The 18,558-nt window shown below is 34.8% G+C and overlaps 1 protein-coding gene across 6 annotated transcripts in view; it reads left to right on the top strand.

Moving 5' to 3' along the window:
* ITPRID2 (ITPR interacting domain containing 2) overlaps positions 1-14,382 on the top strand; it is a 38,960-nt gene extending 24,578 nt beyond the window's left edge. For 2 of the 6 annotated variants that reach the window (XM_027126609.1, XM_027126646.1), the window contains 7 exons: positions 521-598; positions 677-804; positions 1,194-1,344; positions 2,419-2,484; positions 3,391-3,852; positions 12,501-12,618; positions 13,236-14,382. In XM_027126609.1, the coding sequence (XP_026982410.1) occupies positions 521-598; positions 677-804; positions 1,194-1,344; positions 2,419-2,484; positions 3,391-3,852; positions 12,501-12,605 (990 nt within the window). In that variant the 3' untranslated portion in view covers positions 12,606-12,618; positions 13,236-14,382. The remainder of the gene's footprint in view (positions 1-520; positions 599-676; positions 805-1,193; positions 1,345-2,418; positions 2,485-3,390; positions 3,853-12,500; positions 12,619-13,235) is intronic. The other 4 variants (XM_027126617.1, XM_027126656.1, XM_027126636.1 and 1 more) reach the window with 4 other exon arrangements.
* The last annotated feature ends 4,176 nt before the right edge of the window (positions 14,383-18,558 follow it).

The following is an 18,558-nucleotide window of genomic DNA, read 5'->3' as shown; positions in this document are numbered from 1 at the left end:
TGTTTTCTCTTTTTTCTTACACTGTGAGAACACTTGAAGGCTGGAAGTGACTTTTACTTCCTTTTATCTTTTTCACTGCCTAAAATAGTGAAGCATAGTAGATACTCAGATGTCTAAGAATGAGTGTGATGATTGCTTGCTACTTTCTCCAGCCAAGTTAGTAATTTCTGTAATCTCAGAATGATATTTGCTATTGCTTCTACATTTCTGAGTTTTGTTTTTATTTTTCTGCTTTCTCAAGGCAAGAGAGAGGTCCTGTAAGACATAGGTTTGAACTATTTGTGTTCCTTTGCCTCTTTCCCGTTCCAATACACTGACTTATAACCTTCAACAGATAGGAGTAGTGGGTAGCATTGGGTACTGATTTATTTGGTTCCTGCTTATAACATGAAGTGGTTTTTGTTTTTTGCCTCAAAGAGAAAAATATGTAGACCCCAAATTCTGCCTTTTTAATACCTTAGATAATTTGGAAGCAGTCACTTTAACATTGATTCCTAATCATACTTCCACTCTTTTGAAGCACCCTGTGATGAGAGGGCCTGATCTTGCTGCTGCTCCCTATAGTACTCAGAAGTCATCTGTTCTACCTCTTTATGAAGTAAGTTCTTACTTAAATCTCTGTGTTACAAAATAATTTGTGTGATTTAGAAGTTAATGCTGTTGTATTGTATTTTAGAATACTTTTCAGGAGCTCCAAGTAATGAGGCGGAGCCTGAATTTGTTTAGAACGCAAATGATGGATTTAGAATTGGCAGTGCTGCGTCAGCAAACCATGGTTTATCATCATATGACTGAGGACGAAAGGTAAAAGTTCATTGGACTCAAAATATTTTTCTTTCTAAAAAGCATTGTTAACTTTTTTTTTGAAGCTGGGTTTTATTTCTACTGTTGTGTACCCTTTATGTAGTCTGTGAACCAGTATAAATAAAATTGGGCATAGTGTTCTGCTAGGTAAACTTCTCTGCCTTTGGTGGATTGAGGAAGATAGTGGTTGCAATCTGTTTTTATTGTTTGGGATATTTGTAATCGAGGAGAGAGGAAGAAAAACCAGTTCTCCCAGTGGTTATACCTATTGCAGTCGCTGTTGTGCTAATTTATAGAACTTGGAGTTCAGTGCCTTCTGAAAGCTTGTGAGAGAGTTGTGAACACTGAATCTCCAAACTGCTTTTTTCAAACTTTGTGCCTACTGATAGATATGAAGTTGATCAGCTCCAGAGCTTGAGAAATTCAGTCCGAATGGAACTTCAGGACCTGGAGATGCAGCTGGAGGAGCGTCTGCTGGGGCTGGAGGAGCAGCTTCACGCTGTGAGTGTGCCTTCGCCCTTCCGCTCCTCAGCACTCATGGTACGCTACCTTGGGTTGTGCATAGGTTTTTCACTCAGGACTTGTTTATAATGTTCCACACAATTTAGGACAGATGTCTCAATTTAAAAACACTTATTTTAATGGCATTAGAGACATGCAGAGTTTTTAAGGAGCCTTTCCCACAAATCAGTGGAATGTGCAAGTTGTCATTATTTTCTTAAATGTTTAGTATATTTAGAAATACATTGAAAAATCATAATTTTTAATAATAGAAAATAAGGAGCAATACAAAAGTTTAGGGATTTTAAAGGGAAAATGATAGTGGGTTAACATATGACTGATATAGATGTTAATCATTGCATGTAACTGTGAAGAACACAGATATATGTAATATATATATTTCACTTAGACTTCTTTTCCTCCTTTCTTGCCTTTGAAAAAAAAAACTGTTTCCTTTAAACATTCCCTTTATTTTGGATTCTTTTCCATTCTTTATGTTTTTTAAGGAATCAAATGATATCTTTGTAAAAGCAGAGAAACATGTATTCAACCAAGAGAATAGAAAGAAACACTGTTTCTCTTTATTTTGTACCACTGTTCTTACTCCTAAGGTTCCTTTCCATGCAATTTGAACTCCAACAGTTGTATTCTTATTTTTGCCAAAATCTTTCAGTCGTAGAATATACTGTTTTGAAATGTTGAAATACTGAATTTGCTCTTTGTTAATTGAACAACATACCTGATTTTGTTAAAAATAAATGCATGAATACACACACATATATATGCACACATATGGAGTAGAATAAGAATGTGTGTGTGTATACACATATATATGTATAGCATAGACTAAGAATATCCTGTATTGTCAATGAATATCTTTTTCCATAAAAGGCTTTGATCCATTATTCTGAGAAATGTGTGTTGGTGAGAGCAGAGAATCAGAACATCTTCTATACAAACTTCAGTCACAGTAACACATTTTATAGGATCCTGTGACAGTTTAGACTGACCTTTGTGACATAAAGGACTGCTTCAGAGCAATAATTAGTTCATTATAAAACACTTGCAATTTGAAAAAATACACACACACACATATTGTTCTTACTTTTTCAGGGAATGTGTGGCAGTAGAAGCGCTGATAACTTGTCATGCCCTTCTCCATTGAATGTAATGGAACCAGTAAGCCTCTTTCCTTTTAAATCACTGGGGAAGGGAATGATATAATATTTCATAAACACACAGTTTTCCTAATGTAGATGAATTTTTTTTAAAATACAGAATTTGATAAGTTAGTTAAATTGATTAGAAGTGACTCGGGCACTTCTGAAAGTCCACCGCCATCTTTGGCCACTGAAGAGCCAGTTAATTGCAAAAGTGATTTATCTTTGTGGTCTAAAGGAAATAATGCATCATATAAAGTAATTCATGCTCCAGGAAATGTGCTTTCACAGTCTGATTCCAGGTCCTTTTGGTAATTGGATCTGTAAGATGACTACTTTTTGAACAAAAGTATGATTTTTATTATTTTTTAAGCAAGTCAGTTTATTTGGGGGGCATTATGAGTAGCTATTTTATTTTTTACAAGTTACTCTTCTTTTTTTTTTTTTTTTCACGATATGCGGACCTCTCACCGTTGTGGCCTCTCCCGTTGCGGAGCACAGGCTCCAGACGCGCAGGCCCAGCGGCCATGGCTCACGGGCCCAGCCGCTCCGCGGCATGTGGGATCCTCCCGGACTGGGGCACGAACCCGTGTCTCCTGCGTTGGCAGGCGGACTCTCAACCACTGCGCCACCAGGGAAGCCCAAGTTACTCTTCTTGATAAGTAATTTGGACCCCTGTGTGGGACCAAGTAAAATTTCATCCAGCTATAGTTTGGTTACACATTTCATGGCTTGATCTCTGTGAATTTAAATTTTCCTTGCTATTTTTGCAAATGAAATTGAGTAGTAACTAAATAAATGCATTAGAATCATGTCTTTACAAGTTAAGTGATTTGGGGCAGTAATCACACCTAGGATTTTAATCTTCTTTTAACTACCAATCTTAATTTCAAGAGAGAAGAATTACAATTTTTCTCATCTCCAGGTCACTGAACTGATGCGGGAACAGTCATATCTGAAGTCTGAATTGGGCCTGGGCCTTGGAGAAATGGGATTTGAAATTCCTCCTGGAGAAAGCTTAGAATCTGTTTTCTCCCAAGCAACATCAGAGTCATCTTCTGTATGTTCTGGTCCCTCTCATGCCAATAGAACTGGAGTACCTTCTAGTGACTCAGTGGGCAGACCCAAAACCCATCTGGTACCAAGCAAGAAAGTATTCCGAGCGTCGGTGGCCTTAACACCAACTGCTCCTTCTAGAACAGGCTCTGTGCAGACACCTCCAGATATGGAAAGTTCTGAGGAAGTTTTTGCAGCTGAAGAAGCCTCAGAGGCTGTAGGACCTAAATCTGAAGTGGAGAAAGAGCATGGAAGAATCTCATTATTGCCAGCTGCTGAGGAAATGCATAAAAATGTGGAGCAAGATGAGTTACAGCAAGTCATAAGGGAGGTGAGTAAAATCTACGCTTAGTTTATTTGGAGTAGGTTTTGTTTGAACATTATTTATAAGCTATTCCTTTGATTCACTGTATTCAGTAATTTTCCCATTGATCCAATTTGTGTCTATTAAGTATCTATGAAGAAGGCATATGTAGGGTTCAAATAAGTGAACACATGACAAACTCTCTAGATCTCTGTTTCCACCTTTGTAAAATTAGGGATTATAATTTAGATCTCTTCCAGGATTAAAAGCTGTCATTTAATAATGTCAATTGACATAAAAAAATGGTGTTGAGATTTTAAGAAGTAAAAAAAATTTGAGCTGTTTGGCTTAGTGGGTGGAGAAATGTAGAAATTATGTAAGTTGTTCAAAGATAGAAATACAAAATGAAAAGAAGGTTTACCCTGTGTGATTAGCAGTATGCAGACCTGAAATATTTAACCATAGTTGTAGGTTACAAAAAAGACTGCAGAAACTTAGGAGGATTAGTAATCAAGGGCAAACATTAATTGAGAAAATTAGTAAAATAGTTGCTTTTGGCACTAGGATCAGGTGGTAAGGAATAGTATGTATGTCATTTAAAAAGGGAGACTGCTATAGATACATGTTTATGATGACTTTTTTTTCCTTTTCTTCTCAAATCACATTGTGTCTTTGGGTGCAAAATCCAATAGAGTGCATGGAATAAAAATTACACATGTTGAATTTATTTTTTTCATTCTGTTCCCTGTATTAAGAGTAACTCTAAGGAAGAACCATAATTACTCATAATTCTTTCCAAATGAGATACTAAAATCCATGATAAAAAAGGATCATTCATTCTTTCCAATAGTTGAAAAGAAGAATATCCTATAAGTTTAAAAAAAAAAAAAGTTTATAAGTATCTTAATGAGTACCTGCTCTGTAAGGGTAAAAGAAAGATATGAGACATGAATCCTAAGCTTAAAATCCAGTAGGAAGGTAAATAAGACTAACTAACTCAGGAAACAATTGAAAAATCATACAGAAATCATTTGGTATAATGTATTGAGAACTAAGAATTTAGAACTGGAAAAAATCAAACTGAGCCAGAGAAATAATTAGTGTCAGTGACTCCCTCTTTTTAATCTGTGTATTTCCAATAAATTCAGTAAACGTGAACTTAACATATTTTTAGAATTAACTCATGAATAGCATAAAACAAATTTTTAGTGGTTATAGGTCAATAATGGTGGCAACAGACCAAAATATTCCTTCAAATGGGCCATTGATCCTCTGGGTCCAAAGATTAGTTCATGTGTATTAGTTGCCACCATTTATAGCTGCATGATAGTAGCTTGAGAAGTATACTGAAAATACTCAGTTTTGTTATATAGTATGATATATGCATTCCTAAAAATCGTTGTGCTATGCAAATTTGTATAATAAAAACACAGAGCTTATGGGGAAAATAGTATTAGAAGCATAACACTCAAAACTTGTGACATGTTTTTAAAAAGGTAAAAACCTAATAAAAACAGTAACACTATTTTATAAATGTTAAATGGTTAAGAAATACATAAATACTGCAATAATGTGACACTTTACCTTGAAAAAGACCTGAAACTTGCTTGTGGAATTGGACTTTGGAAGGGTTGCAGCTTGTGAGTTATTGTGGAGTGGTGGAGGAGGGTGACATGAAGTCCAGCAGAAAGTTTTAATGCCAGATGCAGATAGGTGCGCTTCATAACACAGTGAACTGACATAGCTGGTAGGTGTTTAATGTTTGTACAGTTTGGGTAATCTGTTCCCTGGTTCAACTGACATTCAGACAAATTCACATTTACAAAACAAGCATTCTAGCAGATGAGACTGCATGTATGTAATTTCTTTTCATGACATGAATTACCAACTTAAAAGGTCTTAATTCTATAAATTTATTTGTCCTACAAATGTAATTACTTTTGTAGGTTGATTGTGGCTGGCAGATATTTAGCAGGGTCTGTACATCTACCTTGCTCAGTTAGTTAGGTGTGACTGATTATAATTCATTCTTATTTATGTGTTTCACATCAAAGATCAATTTTTCAGTAGAATTGAGTTTTACTCAAAAAATTATTTTTCTCCACAATATATATGTTAACTGAGGAAATAAGTTTTAAGGTACTCTCCCCCCGCCCAGAAATGTGATATTTTTGTTCCCTTTAGCTTGTTTTGGTTTGAAAATTTTCCTTGGAAACTGGACTTTATGTACTCATTTAGCACAAATACTCCCTTAATGCACACTTGAATCCTCATTTTTAAAGTTGTTAATGGATGGCCTGATATGTGCTGTAAGTAATTTCCTGGGTGTAAAGCATCCCTAAGCCAGAACATTGATTTTTTTGGCTGATAGAAAATAGCGTACATGTAGAAAAGTTGGTTGTTTCCATCATAATGTGGTGGTGCTAGAGAATTAATCATTTATAAGAACATCCCATCAAATATGGAAGATTTTATAATTTGAAGACTGATATGCAAGGCAAATGTTTGAAGAATTTTTCAGAATTTGTTATTAAACCTGTTAACTAGAAACTCCCTAATTCAGAATTTGGCATAGTTTGGACAAACTTTGGCTTAGTATCAACCCTTTTAACTGTCTACAAAGAAGGACTTAGCAAGCAAAATACGTAGTAGATCAAACAAGGCATAAGAAGGAATACTTAAAAAAAAAAAAAAAAATACAGACTAATATCACTGATGAACAGAGATGCAAAAATCCTCAACAAAATACTAGCAAACAGCACATTAAAAGGATCATACACCATGATCAAGGGGGGTTTATCCCAGGAATGCAGGGATTCTTCAGTATATGGAAATCATTCATCAATGTGATACACCATATTAACGATTGAAGGAGAAAAACCATATGATCATCTCAATAGATGCAGAAAAAGCTTTTGACAAAATTCAACATGGATTTATGATAAAAACTCTCCAGAAAGTGGGCATAGAGGGAACCTACCTCAACATAATAAAGGCCATATATGACAAACCCACAGCAAACATGATTCTCAATGGAGAAAAACTGAAACCATTTCCTCTAAGATCACGAACAAGACAAGGATGTCCACTCTCACCACTATTATTCAACATAGTTTTGGTAGTTTTAGCCACAGCAAGCAGAGAATAAAAGAAATAAAAGGAATCCAAATTGGAAAAAAAGAAGTAAAGCTGTCACTTTTTGCAGATGACATGATACTATACATAGAGAATCCTAAAGATGCTACCAGAAAACTACTAGAGCTAATCAATGAATTTGGTAAAGTAGCAGGATACAAAATTAATGCACAGAAATCTCTTGCATTCCTGTACACTAATGATGAAAAATCTGAAAGAGAAATTAAGGAAACACTCCCATTTACCATTGCAACAAAAAGAATAAAATACCTAGGAATAAACCTACCTAAGGAGACAAAAGACCTGTATGCAGAAAACTATAAGACACTGATGAAAGTAATTAAAGATGATACAAATAGATGGAGAGATATACTGTGTTCTTGGATTGGAAGAATCAACATTGTGAAAATGACTCTACTACCCAAAGCAATCTACAGATTCAGTGCATTCTCTATCAAACTACCATTGGCATTTTTCACAGAACTAGAACAAAAAATTTCACAATCTGTATGGAAACACAAAAGACCCCAGATAGCCAAAGCAATCTTTTGAAACAAAAATGGAACTGGAGAAATCGGGCTCCCTGACTTCAGACTATACTACAAAGCTACAGTAATCAAGACAGTATGGTACTGGCACAAAAACAGAAATATAGATCAATGCAACAGGATAGAAAGCCCAGAGATAAACCCACGAACATATGGTCACCTTATCTTTGATAAAGGAGGCAAGAATACATAATGGAGAAAAGACAGCCTCTTCAATAAGTGGTGCTGGAAAAACTGGACAGCTACATATAAAAGAATGAAATTAGAACACTCCCTAATACCATACACAAAAATAAACTCAAAATGGGTTAAAGACCTAAATGTAAGGCCAGACACTATCAAACTCTTAGAGGAAAACATAGGAAGAACACTCTTTGACATAAATCACAGCAAGATCCTTTTTGACCCAGCTCCTAGAGAAATGGAAATAAAAATAAACAAATGGGACCTAATGAAACTTCAAAGCCTTTGCACGGCAAAGGAAACCATAAACAAGACGAAAAGACAACCCTCAGAATGGGAGAAAATATTTGCAAATGAAGCAACTGACAAAGGATTAATCTCCAAAATTTCCAAGCAGCTCATGCAGCTCAATATCAGGAACACAAACAAACCAATCCAAAAATGGGCAGAAGACCTAAATAGACATTTCTCCAGAGAAGATATACAGATGGCCAACAAACACATGAAAGAATGCTCAACATCATTAATCATTAGAGAAATGCAAATCAAAACTACAATGAGATATCATCTCACACCAGTCAGAATGGCCATCATCAAAAAATCTAGAAACAATAAATGCTGGAGAGGGTGTGGAGCAAAGGGAACCCTCATACACTGTTGGTGGGAATGTAAATTGATACAGCCACTATGGAGAACAGTATGGAGGGGCCTTAAAAATCTAAAAATAGAATTACCATATGACCCAGCAATCCCACTACTGGGCATATATCCTGAGAAAACCATAATTCAAAGAGTCATGTACCACAATGTTCATTGCAGCTCTATTTAGCCAGGACATGGAAGCAACCTAAGTGTCCATCGACAGATGAATGGATAAAGAAGATGTGGCACATACATACAATGAAATATTACTCAGCCATAAAAAGAAATGAAACTGAGTTATTTGTAGTGATGTGTATGGACCTAGAGTCTGTCATACAGAGTGAAGTTAGTCAGAAAGAGAAATACAAATACCGTATGCTAACACGTATATATGGAATCTAAAAAAAAAAAAAAAAATTGGTCATGAAGAACCTAGGGGCAAGACAGGAATAAAGACACAGACCTACTAGAGAATGGACTTGAGGACACGGGGAGGGGGATGGGTAAGCTGGGACAAAGTGAGAGTGGTAGTGTCTATATGGACATATATACACTACCAAATGTAAAATAGCTAGCTAGTGGGAAGCAGTCGCATAGCACAGGGAGATCAGCTCGGTGCTATGTGACCAGCTAGAAGGGTGGGATAGGGAGGGTGGGAGGGAGGGAGATAGATGAGGGAAGAGATATGGGGATATATGTATATGTATATGTATAACTGGTTCACTTTGTTATAAAGCAGAAACTAACACACCATTGTAAAGCAATTATACTCCAATTAAAATGTTTAAAAAAATAAATAAGTATAGCATCAGAGAACCAGGTTAAAAAAAAAGGAATACTGATGTTCTTAAGAAAATAAACTCTTCTGAAGCAGTTTAAAAGCATGTGTTAATAGATAAGTTACTCTAATGCCATTTACAATTTAAACAAATAATTTGGGTTATCATCTTAGCTCAATTACAATGGTGTTCTGTTAAACTTTGTTTACAAAATATTTAAAATTCAGATTAGTCTTGATTCTGTTCATTTAAAATTGGTAATCTTTTTACTTAAATATACATGGTACTGAATTCCAATTTTTTTTAAGCTTATTGTATCAGCTACCAAGAAAATTAGATTGTCTTCCCAGTAAATTATGGGTCTCTAACCCCATTAACAAAGCTACTATTCATGAAGAAAAGATTTAAGCTTGGGTTGAACAGTTTTGTAGGTGAGGATTAAACATGTTTGGCAGACACTTTCAGGGAAGTTTTCTGATTGCAGTCTTGGATGCATGAAACGATGTCTATCAGGCCTTTGTTTCCATTATTTCACCATATGTGAACTTTTTTAAAAGAATCCTTTCATTATTTATAATGTGTTAATGCAGTAGTTTAATGCAGTAGAATTCTTTTGAAGGAACACACTGGAAGTTCTTGCAAATATTCAATACACTCATTTAATAACTAAGCTTTTTGTCAGATGAAAGATACCCCATTCCTGTGCAGATTGCATATGTTGTAGTGGGGACATGTACACACTCTTGGAATTTGCCCAGGTGGTCTGTGATGTATGTAATCAGTGGCCTGAAACTGTTTATAGTTACTTTTTAAAAAAAAAGTAAGAAAGAAGATTACTTAATAGAATAAATGAGCATCTGCCCACAGAAGCAAATGGAACAGAATTACATATCAAAGCATAAACATAGATTGCTCTGTGTAGAGAGTACTTTGTTTATTGAAGTTCCTAGGCTTGGTTCATGCCTTTTTGTATCTATTACACTTCATCTGGCAAGCTTTAACATGTATTTTGGTAAATACACAGCTTGCGTGTGTTCTTATTACAATTCTATTAGTGATCACTTGATATAATGGCTGCCACACAGGAAGCACTCAGTAACTCAGTAGATGCGTAGTAAATGGACGTGTTGCCCCACACTTCAGGCTTGCTGTCTGCCTGTTTATTTGCCAATGTGCATTCCTTCCTTAATCTCAAGTAGTCTGTCTTCAGCCTGTCTTACTTTTTGAAAGTTATAAAGGTGACTTCACCATCCATCCCACTGATTTTCTCACTACTAATCCTTCCCACCTCTCTGTAGCGTGGGAGACTTTGGAACTAATTTATTTGTTCATACATTTATTACTTCAATAAATTATCAAAGGCATTTTGTCATTTTCAGTGCTAGTCTGTAGTCCTTTGTTTTTCTACTTTCTGTTCCTTTTTGTGTCTGATACTGTCTCTCTCAGGCATGTGCTGTCTCACTCTCTCATTGATGCATTTATTGAGACATTCATTGAGCACTTACTGTGTGCCAGGATACATTGATTAATTTCCATTTGAGCTCCCCGTTTCTATTCTAATTCCCCTGTACTCTTTACCTAGTAGGAACTGTCTTGTTGGCTAGGCTTCTTTTTGCTGTGTCTCCAAGGTGCTCTTGCTACATGTAGTTTTCATCCTCACTATTGTCTGAAATTTTCCTTACTTTTTCATTATTATGTTAAAGACTGCTATTCTCTGAGAATTTATTTTTTTCCTCTTCTAGCCCATACTAGTCTCTCATTTTTAAAAATTTGTTCTTATGTCATTTATGAATTAATAAATAATTTTCTCCTTTCAATATTTCATGAAACAATATTCATTTTGTGCCCATCTAGATTATAACATCCTTGGTAGAGACTCTTTTATGCTTTACTCCAGTAATATCTGTACCCCACCCCCCCCCAAATGTTGGCACACATTCTGGTTTGTAGAGAATACTTTCTAGCTAGTTTGTTTTTGAGTGATGTACGATGAGATGTGCATTGGACAACAGGACTGAAAGACTCTGCTACTCACTGTCTTTTGTAAATATAGATTTACAGAGGATCTGATTCAACACACGGCATTTGCACTTGTATACTGTGGCAAAGAGATTCTGGTTTTCATAATATTTGTATCCAATACATATTTGTTTAAAAAATGAATCTGTGGTACTATGAACTTAAACTTTTGATGTTTTGTTGTTTAAAGCTTAGAAATATTGGTAGAAGGTAAGATGAGAAGCTTCTATTTATTCAAATATGTTTCAGTACAGATGGCTGGTAGCTAAGGAGCATTTGTTTCTCTGAATACTTATGTATAAATATGTATTGTGTACCAATTTTGCATGACATTAATACAGAGCCATTTTTGGAAAGACTTCGATTGAGATGTGTTCAGGATGTACTTAGGAACATTTAAGGGAACAGATCAGGCTGACAGGAAACTGGAAATGTAGAATTTTTTAAAGCTGGTTGAGAGTGTCTCAAGTGCTAATTCGGGAAGGCATTATCAGCTTATTTCAGGAAATACACATTTAAAGGCTTCACAGAGGGCTATTCGGAGGTGATGCTATGTCATTAGAGAGAAAAAGGCTTAGATAGGCATGTGTAGTGTTTGGGCATCTGGAGAAGAAAATCTTGATGGAATTGTCATTGCCCCTAGGTCTGTTTGCCTTTTCCAACAATAAAATGATGTAACCCTTGTCCAAAGCAAAATTTTCAGACAGGTGACAAATGTACCATACAATTAAATAAATATTTATTTCTTTAGAGTTTATGGTTGATTAGAGGATTTTTTTTCATGTTTTAAATTAAATTGTACTAAATGATCATTTCTTCTTTTCACTTAAAATGCACATGTTAGGTTAGAATAATATGTAATAACTTCTTTAGATACTTTGCTTTCAGTTAGTATAAACAGGCAATACACCTGTATATTATTTTGCCACTAATAGGTTTTCTTAACAATGAGAATACTTGAGTATCCTGCTGGTTACCAAACAAAGATAGACATTAACAAAAAACATAAAAGTGAACCTAACATTTAATCAGTTCTTTCAGGTTATTTTGTGTCATGGGGCAAATTATCTAATGAAGTTTTTAAATCTAACGTTTGTTAATGTTCTCAACTTGAGAATTGTGATATTTTATAATGGAGCTATCTGAGTTGTGCTAGACAAGACCTCACAATGTGATCTGAGTTTGAGGATAGATGGATGTGATTCCCTACTTGCTCTCTGTATTTCATGAAGGGTTTACATGAAGGTTGTAGTTCTCTCTATAGTTTAGCTGACTGCAGGAATTAAATACTATTTATTTTTCTGAAAATAGAATAAAATGGATTATAGTCATATTGTTAAATTCTTATTTTCCTCTTCTTCCATTCTAGATTAAAGAGTCTATTGTTGGGGAAATCAGACGGGAAATTGTAAGTGGACTTCTGGCAGCAGTATCTTCAAGTAAAGCATCTAATTCTAAGCAAGATAGTCATTAAATGGAATTTATAGGTAAATTTTTCTGAATTTCTTTGTTTAGATAAATGTAAATTAGTACTTAGTTTTTAATACTTTTTTTTTTAGTATACAGGTCTGTTTCTCTAGCTAAATTTTGATTTACAGAAAGTATGTAATATGTTATCCTGCAGTGTGAAAACCTCTCACAACCTCATTTGAAGTGTAAGCAAGTCAAACCTCATAATCTCAAACCTCCAAGGAATTATTGATATTTTGTCATTTTATTGAAATTTCATTATAGTAAATAAATTCTGGAATTGGGGAAATTGGGACCTTCAAACCTGAGTTTTATCTTGATAGCACTGGTTTTAATGTTATTTCAAATGTACAATTTATGGATCAAGATTTCAAGCCTTAATCATAAATTTTTAGTATCTTTGTCTTTTAAAGAAACCTATCCCATAGGTCCCATATCTAATCATGTCATAATTTATAAAGGAGGATCATATATATATATATATATATATATATACACATACATATATATATATACACACACACATATATATTTATATATATTTTTTTTTACAGAATATTCTCATCCTTCCTTTTAACGACCTTTCAGTAGTAATTGAAAAATGTGTAATGTTCACTTCTCTTTCTTTTTTAAGATTGGCATGGGTCCTATTAGCTGTGTGATATTGGAGTTATCAATGATATACACTGGTGGAGGTGTCATTTGTGCTTCAGAAGATACTTGCTGCTGAGCTGGGCTACTGTATACAGTGTACAATGTTTATTTCTTCTGTGCATATCTTTTTAAAAAACATAGAAACTTAGGCACTTTGCTGACTTTCTTTTCTAAACTATCAAAACTGTAGGCATTTGAAAAGCCTGATATTTATTTGTATGTCAATATTTTCCAATTGATTCCCTAGGAAGAATTAATTTTAAAACTTGAAAACTTCCAGACTTAACCAACTTATAAATAACATATTTCTTCAGACTAGCTTCTTAAAACACTGACCTCTATGAGGTATTTACTGTGCAATAACTGATTCATTTTTTGAGAGCTTGAAACAACCAATGATTTTTCCCTCCACTGCTGTTAATTAGTGTCACTTCCAAGAAGAAAAATTGTTCTCTTGTAAAAATTGCTCTTAATTCTTGAGGAGGTTACTAATAGCAGTAGGATAGAATTTATATGTTACCTAAAACTACTTAATGTTCTTACACTGTAAAGCATTGTTACTTTACCCAAGACAATTGCAATTTTATTATAGCTTACGTAGTTTTTTTATTTTATTTTGGAAACATGCCTTAGGTTAAACACTATGTACTTATTGCATTTTCCAGACTTCTTTATTATAAGGAGATGTTTCTTCTTTTAGACTAAATAGTGGAGTATTGCCAAAATAATGGGGCCTGTGACTTGAATGGATAGAAATGAATAAGCTGGTTTTGTTTTTTCAAAATGGAAGTAATTTAGATTTGTTTTTCTCATAATAGATGGTTTTAATTCATTTTTAACCAGTGAGAACTGTTTATGGGGAAAAAAGGAAGGTAGTTTCCTATTTGGTTTCATATATGTTAAATAAATGTGTAAAGTAACAACCAAATGTTATTAGAATTATTCTTTAGCATTTATAATTTTCAACTCCTATCATATTTCTTTGTGTGAAGTTTTAATCAAAAGTGGTTGAGATGTTAACAGTATACTTTGAAAGAATATCTAAAAGGTTTTTAAATGTCTGAATTATCACACAAAGGCTGATTTCTAAAAAAAAAAAAAATTAATAAAGTATTTATTTTGCCTAACATGTTTTTAGTGATTTCTTTTCTTGAACCACAACATGAAGAATTTGGATTAGCTATGAAGAGTAACAAATAAGGTCCAAAAGAATTGGAGCATATAACCTAATAGGCTAAAATTCTCTTTTCCTCAAGAGGCCTCTATGATGCTTTCAAAAATGGTTAAGACTAGACCACCCTGGAGAAGGAGTGCACACTGATGCCTCTTGGTCTCATCCAGTTCTGTGGTCCTAATGATTACCATCTGAGGCAAAATAAAACTTTTCTTTAAAATGCACTGTTAAACTACAAAGAACAGACATTAAAATATTACCTTAGTCTTTGGCCAAATTATTCAGCAATTTGACTACTTGATTCTCATAATTGCAATGACACATATAAGCCAAACACCCAACGTTAATAGTTATACAGATATCAGTGATTTTTAACTAATCAGCTTTGTAGCCACTTATAGTTCATTTCTGACAATACAAGATACCCAGAATTTGACAATCAAAATGAAAGGTAATACAACTGGAATAACAGCCTGAGTCAATGGGCAAATCCCTTACACAGTTTATAAGTCAAATAAAATGAACTTCATCTCCTCTTTCCATTCTAAATCTTTGTGTACTTGAACATTTGAAAGCTACTATATTCACGCCACCATGCTAGCTGCTGAAATGAATGAGAGTGGGTCTAGATGGAAGGACAGGACATTTTTTTTTTCTTAATGGTAAGTATCAAATGAAAAATATGAAGATCATAAAAAGAATCTGCAAAAGTGTAGCCTGGGGTGGTTGGAGAAGTAAGTCTTCACCAAGAAGATTTGGTTTGAGTAAAGTCTTGAAGAATGGGAAGTGGAAAGGATAGGGTTTAAGTTATCAAGAATATTAGCAAAGGTTATAAATTGAGTTTGAATTACTATATGATTGGCAAAGGCATGTTTTTAAGAGCCCAAGCTGTGTATAGCTTATACCTATTGTGCTTAAGAGCCTGAATGAAGAAGGCATAGAAGGAAAACAAAACTTGAAATGGTGATATGGAAGTTGGGAGCCATTGTGAATGATGTACCATTGACAAAAATGGGCAGCTTCTCAGACTTGAAGTAAGTACTGTTCCTCTAAGAACATTAGGTTGAATTTCTGTAACATTTAAAATAATTGTCTTAGGGCTTCCCTGGTGGCGCAGTGGTTGAGAGTCTGCCTGCCAATGCAGGGGACACAGGTTCGTGCCCCGGTCCGGGAAGATCCCACATGCCGCAGAGCAGCTGGCCCCGTGAGCCATGGCCGCTGAGCCTGCGCGTCCAGAGGCTGTGCTCCACAATGGGAGAGGCCACAACAGTGAGAGGCCCACGTACCACAAAAAAAAAAAAAAAAAAAAAATGTCTTACACCAATTAAGACAATTAAGCTCAGCTGGATGTCTCACCTCTTTTTTTTTTTTTATTTATTATTTTTAAAGACATTACTTTTAGAGCAGTTTTAGGTTTACAACATTTAACTTGTTGTAGAGGAAAATAAGAATGCAGTAAAGTGCATGTAAAATAATGTAAAAAAAAAAAGTATGTTTCGGGGATTCCTGAAGAGATGGTGTATTGTCCATTCTCCTGACCTGTCCAAATGGGAGTGTAGTTCTAGCTGGGAGAGTAAAGCAGAACTGAAGCACAGTTTCTTGTTTTTGTTTTTCTTACCTTTTCCTGGAAAGGAAGAATTGATAGCACTTAGGAAGTCGGAAGACAAAGCATTCTATCTTATAATTAAATTAAGGATCTAAGTTGTAGTAGGTTATGTATGGCTGTTAGAATCATTTATGAATATTGAAAGCATTTAGTTAACACTCTAGCTGCATTCTAAATGTACAAAGTTAAGATGTCTTACCTAATTAATAGCTCTCTCCTATACAGTTTTTTATTTCCATTTATTACTGTTAGGTGAGGCCCTTCACCTTTTTTTGTTCTCATTTTCACAACTGATGCTCTGTTTCTCCTAATGAATAAGTAATGGCTTGTGTACAGAATGTTGGTGTGCCCAGCAACAAATCAGAAATGTACTCAAAGAAACATGTCAAACAAATGCCAGGGGCCATTTCCTCCAGTAGGATATCCCAACGGAGGCTAAATCTTTTGTGTACAACGATTAACTAGTTTACGTGTTCACTCAAAAGTTTGCTGGATACCCAAACTTTTTAAGGTTCTGAGTTTGGGAAAATGGAAATATAAAGAATGAGTTAAGAGCATGTTTTAAGGAAAGTTAATAAAGTACATTGTTTAGACCTTTGAAAGGATCAATACATTTAGGAATTATATTGTCTCTTTTTGTCCATTTTTTAAAAAATCTAAAGCGTTAATGGATAGAAAAGCATATTAAATGTAGGTAACATGAAGTTGGAATGAATAGGAAAGCAATTTGAAGAGCAGACTTCAGAATGACTTAGAAGTGGAACTGAGCAAAGAATGTTGCTTTATTTTAGAAATAAAAATATTTGAAGTGATGACAAAATATCTTAAATAAACTGATTAACCTCTAGGCTTAGAAGAAAAAAACTGAAGGAAACTTGAGAAGTTACCTTATATATACTACTTAAGAGGAGATCACACAACTATAGATAAAACATGCATTTTGTAAATATTTCTATGTTGTTGTGGTTTTATACATTCTATACTTTTGATGCCCCTATTGATCTAGATGTACAAAAATGTCCCTTGAATCAGCCTTGATGTCATAAATACACTTTCATGGAATTAATAAAAGTAGTATTGAATGACAAGTGTACTCAATTTGAACATTCAAATGATATGCAACAATATAATATTTTAAAACAGATTCACGTTTTATACTAAATTATTTTTGGTTCTTGATTCTAATATGCATAAATCTCTTAATTTTCCTAAGAGAGCAACTTGACAGTGTAACACACTTTACAAAATATACTTTATAATTTTATGCCTTTAAAAATATTGGGACTTTCCTGGTGGTGCAGTGGTTAAGAATCCACCTGCCAATGCAGGGGACATGGGTTCAATCCCTGGTCCGAGAAGATCCCACATGCCACAGAGCAACTAAGCCCATGCGCCACAACTACTGAGCCTGTGCTCTATAGAGCCCTCAAGACACAACTACTGAGCCCACATGTCACAACTACTGAAGCCTGCTCGCCTAGATCTCGTGCTCCACAACAAGAGAAGCCACCGCAATGAAAAGCCCACGCACCACAACAAAGAGTAGCCCCCACTCGCCGCAACTAGAGAAAGCCCGCGCCCAGCAACCAAGACCCAACGCAGCCAAAAATAAATAAATAATTTATTAAAAATATTATTAAATGTCATATGTTTGGCTTCATGAAATATAGAAATGTAAATGCTACTTTTTGTTCATAAATACATGCACATTTTAATAGAATACCTATTTTTTCCAGTGTAATTACGCTTATAGCTAGTAATAGTAGTGTTTTTGTTAAATAAAAGTGGTTAAGTATCACTCTATTTCTACAGGTACTTTCTCAGACTGCACACACAAACTACTAGAAAGCAACGTACTAGATCACTAGAAAGGGTAACAAAATATTTAAAGAGGGCTAGTATATATGAGATTCATGCAGTCATTGACTTGACAAGGTTGTACATGTTTCTAGTGGTTAAGGCTCAAGCTGGGTTCAGATGTCTGCTATGTAGAACTGGGATGGTAATAATAGTACCTCTTTCATAGAGTTGTTAGTATGAATATAAATGCACTTGGCACAGCTCAATAAGATTTGTGGTGGTGGTGGTGGTAATGATGATGGGTAGAAACAGGGTAACATGTAGATGAGGTATGGCAAATTAGGCATTATGTGGAAGAGAGAACCTGAACTTCTAGATACAGGTCTGAACCATTTGTCTTCATTGTGGTCTTTCAAGCAGTAGAACTAGGGACTGGCAAAGGACCCTGACTCTCCTGTTACGTGAAAGGTGGACATTACTGAGTTTCAATTTTCAACAAAGAAATTTTGTTCTTTGGAACAAAAAAATTTTCTAATGGAATACCACTTAGAGTAATGCTTCTCAAACTTTAATATACATAGAAATCAAATCACCTGAGATTTTGTGGAAATGAAGATTCTGATTGAGTAGGTCTGGGTCCTACTTTCTGGGGTCCAAATTTCTGCATTTCTAGAAGCACTCAGGTGAAATTGATGCTTCTAGTCCATGAACTGTACTTTTAGT

This window comes from Aethalodelphis obliquidens, unplaced genomic scaffold, assembly GCF_003676395.1.
Source record: "Aethalodelphis obliquidens isolate GAN/ISIS:26980383/991018 unplaced genomic scaffold, ASM367639v1 scaffold2, whole genome shotgun sequence".
Classification (NCBI taxonomy): Eukaryota; Metazoa; Chordata; class Mammalia; order Artiodactyla; family Delphinidae; genus Aethalodelphis; species Aethalodelphis obliquidens.
Note: the sequence above shows the minus strand (reverse complement) of the source record. Positions and strands in the feature narration are given on the sequence as shown.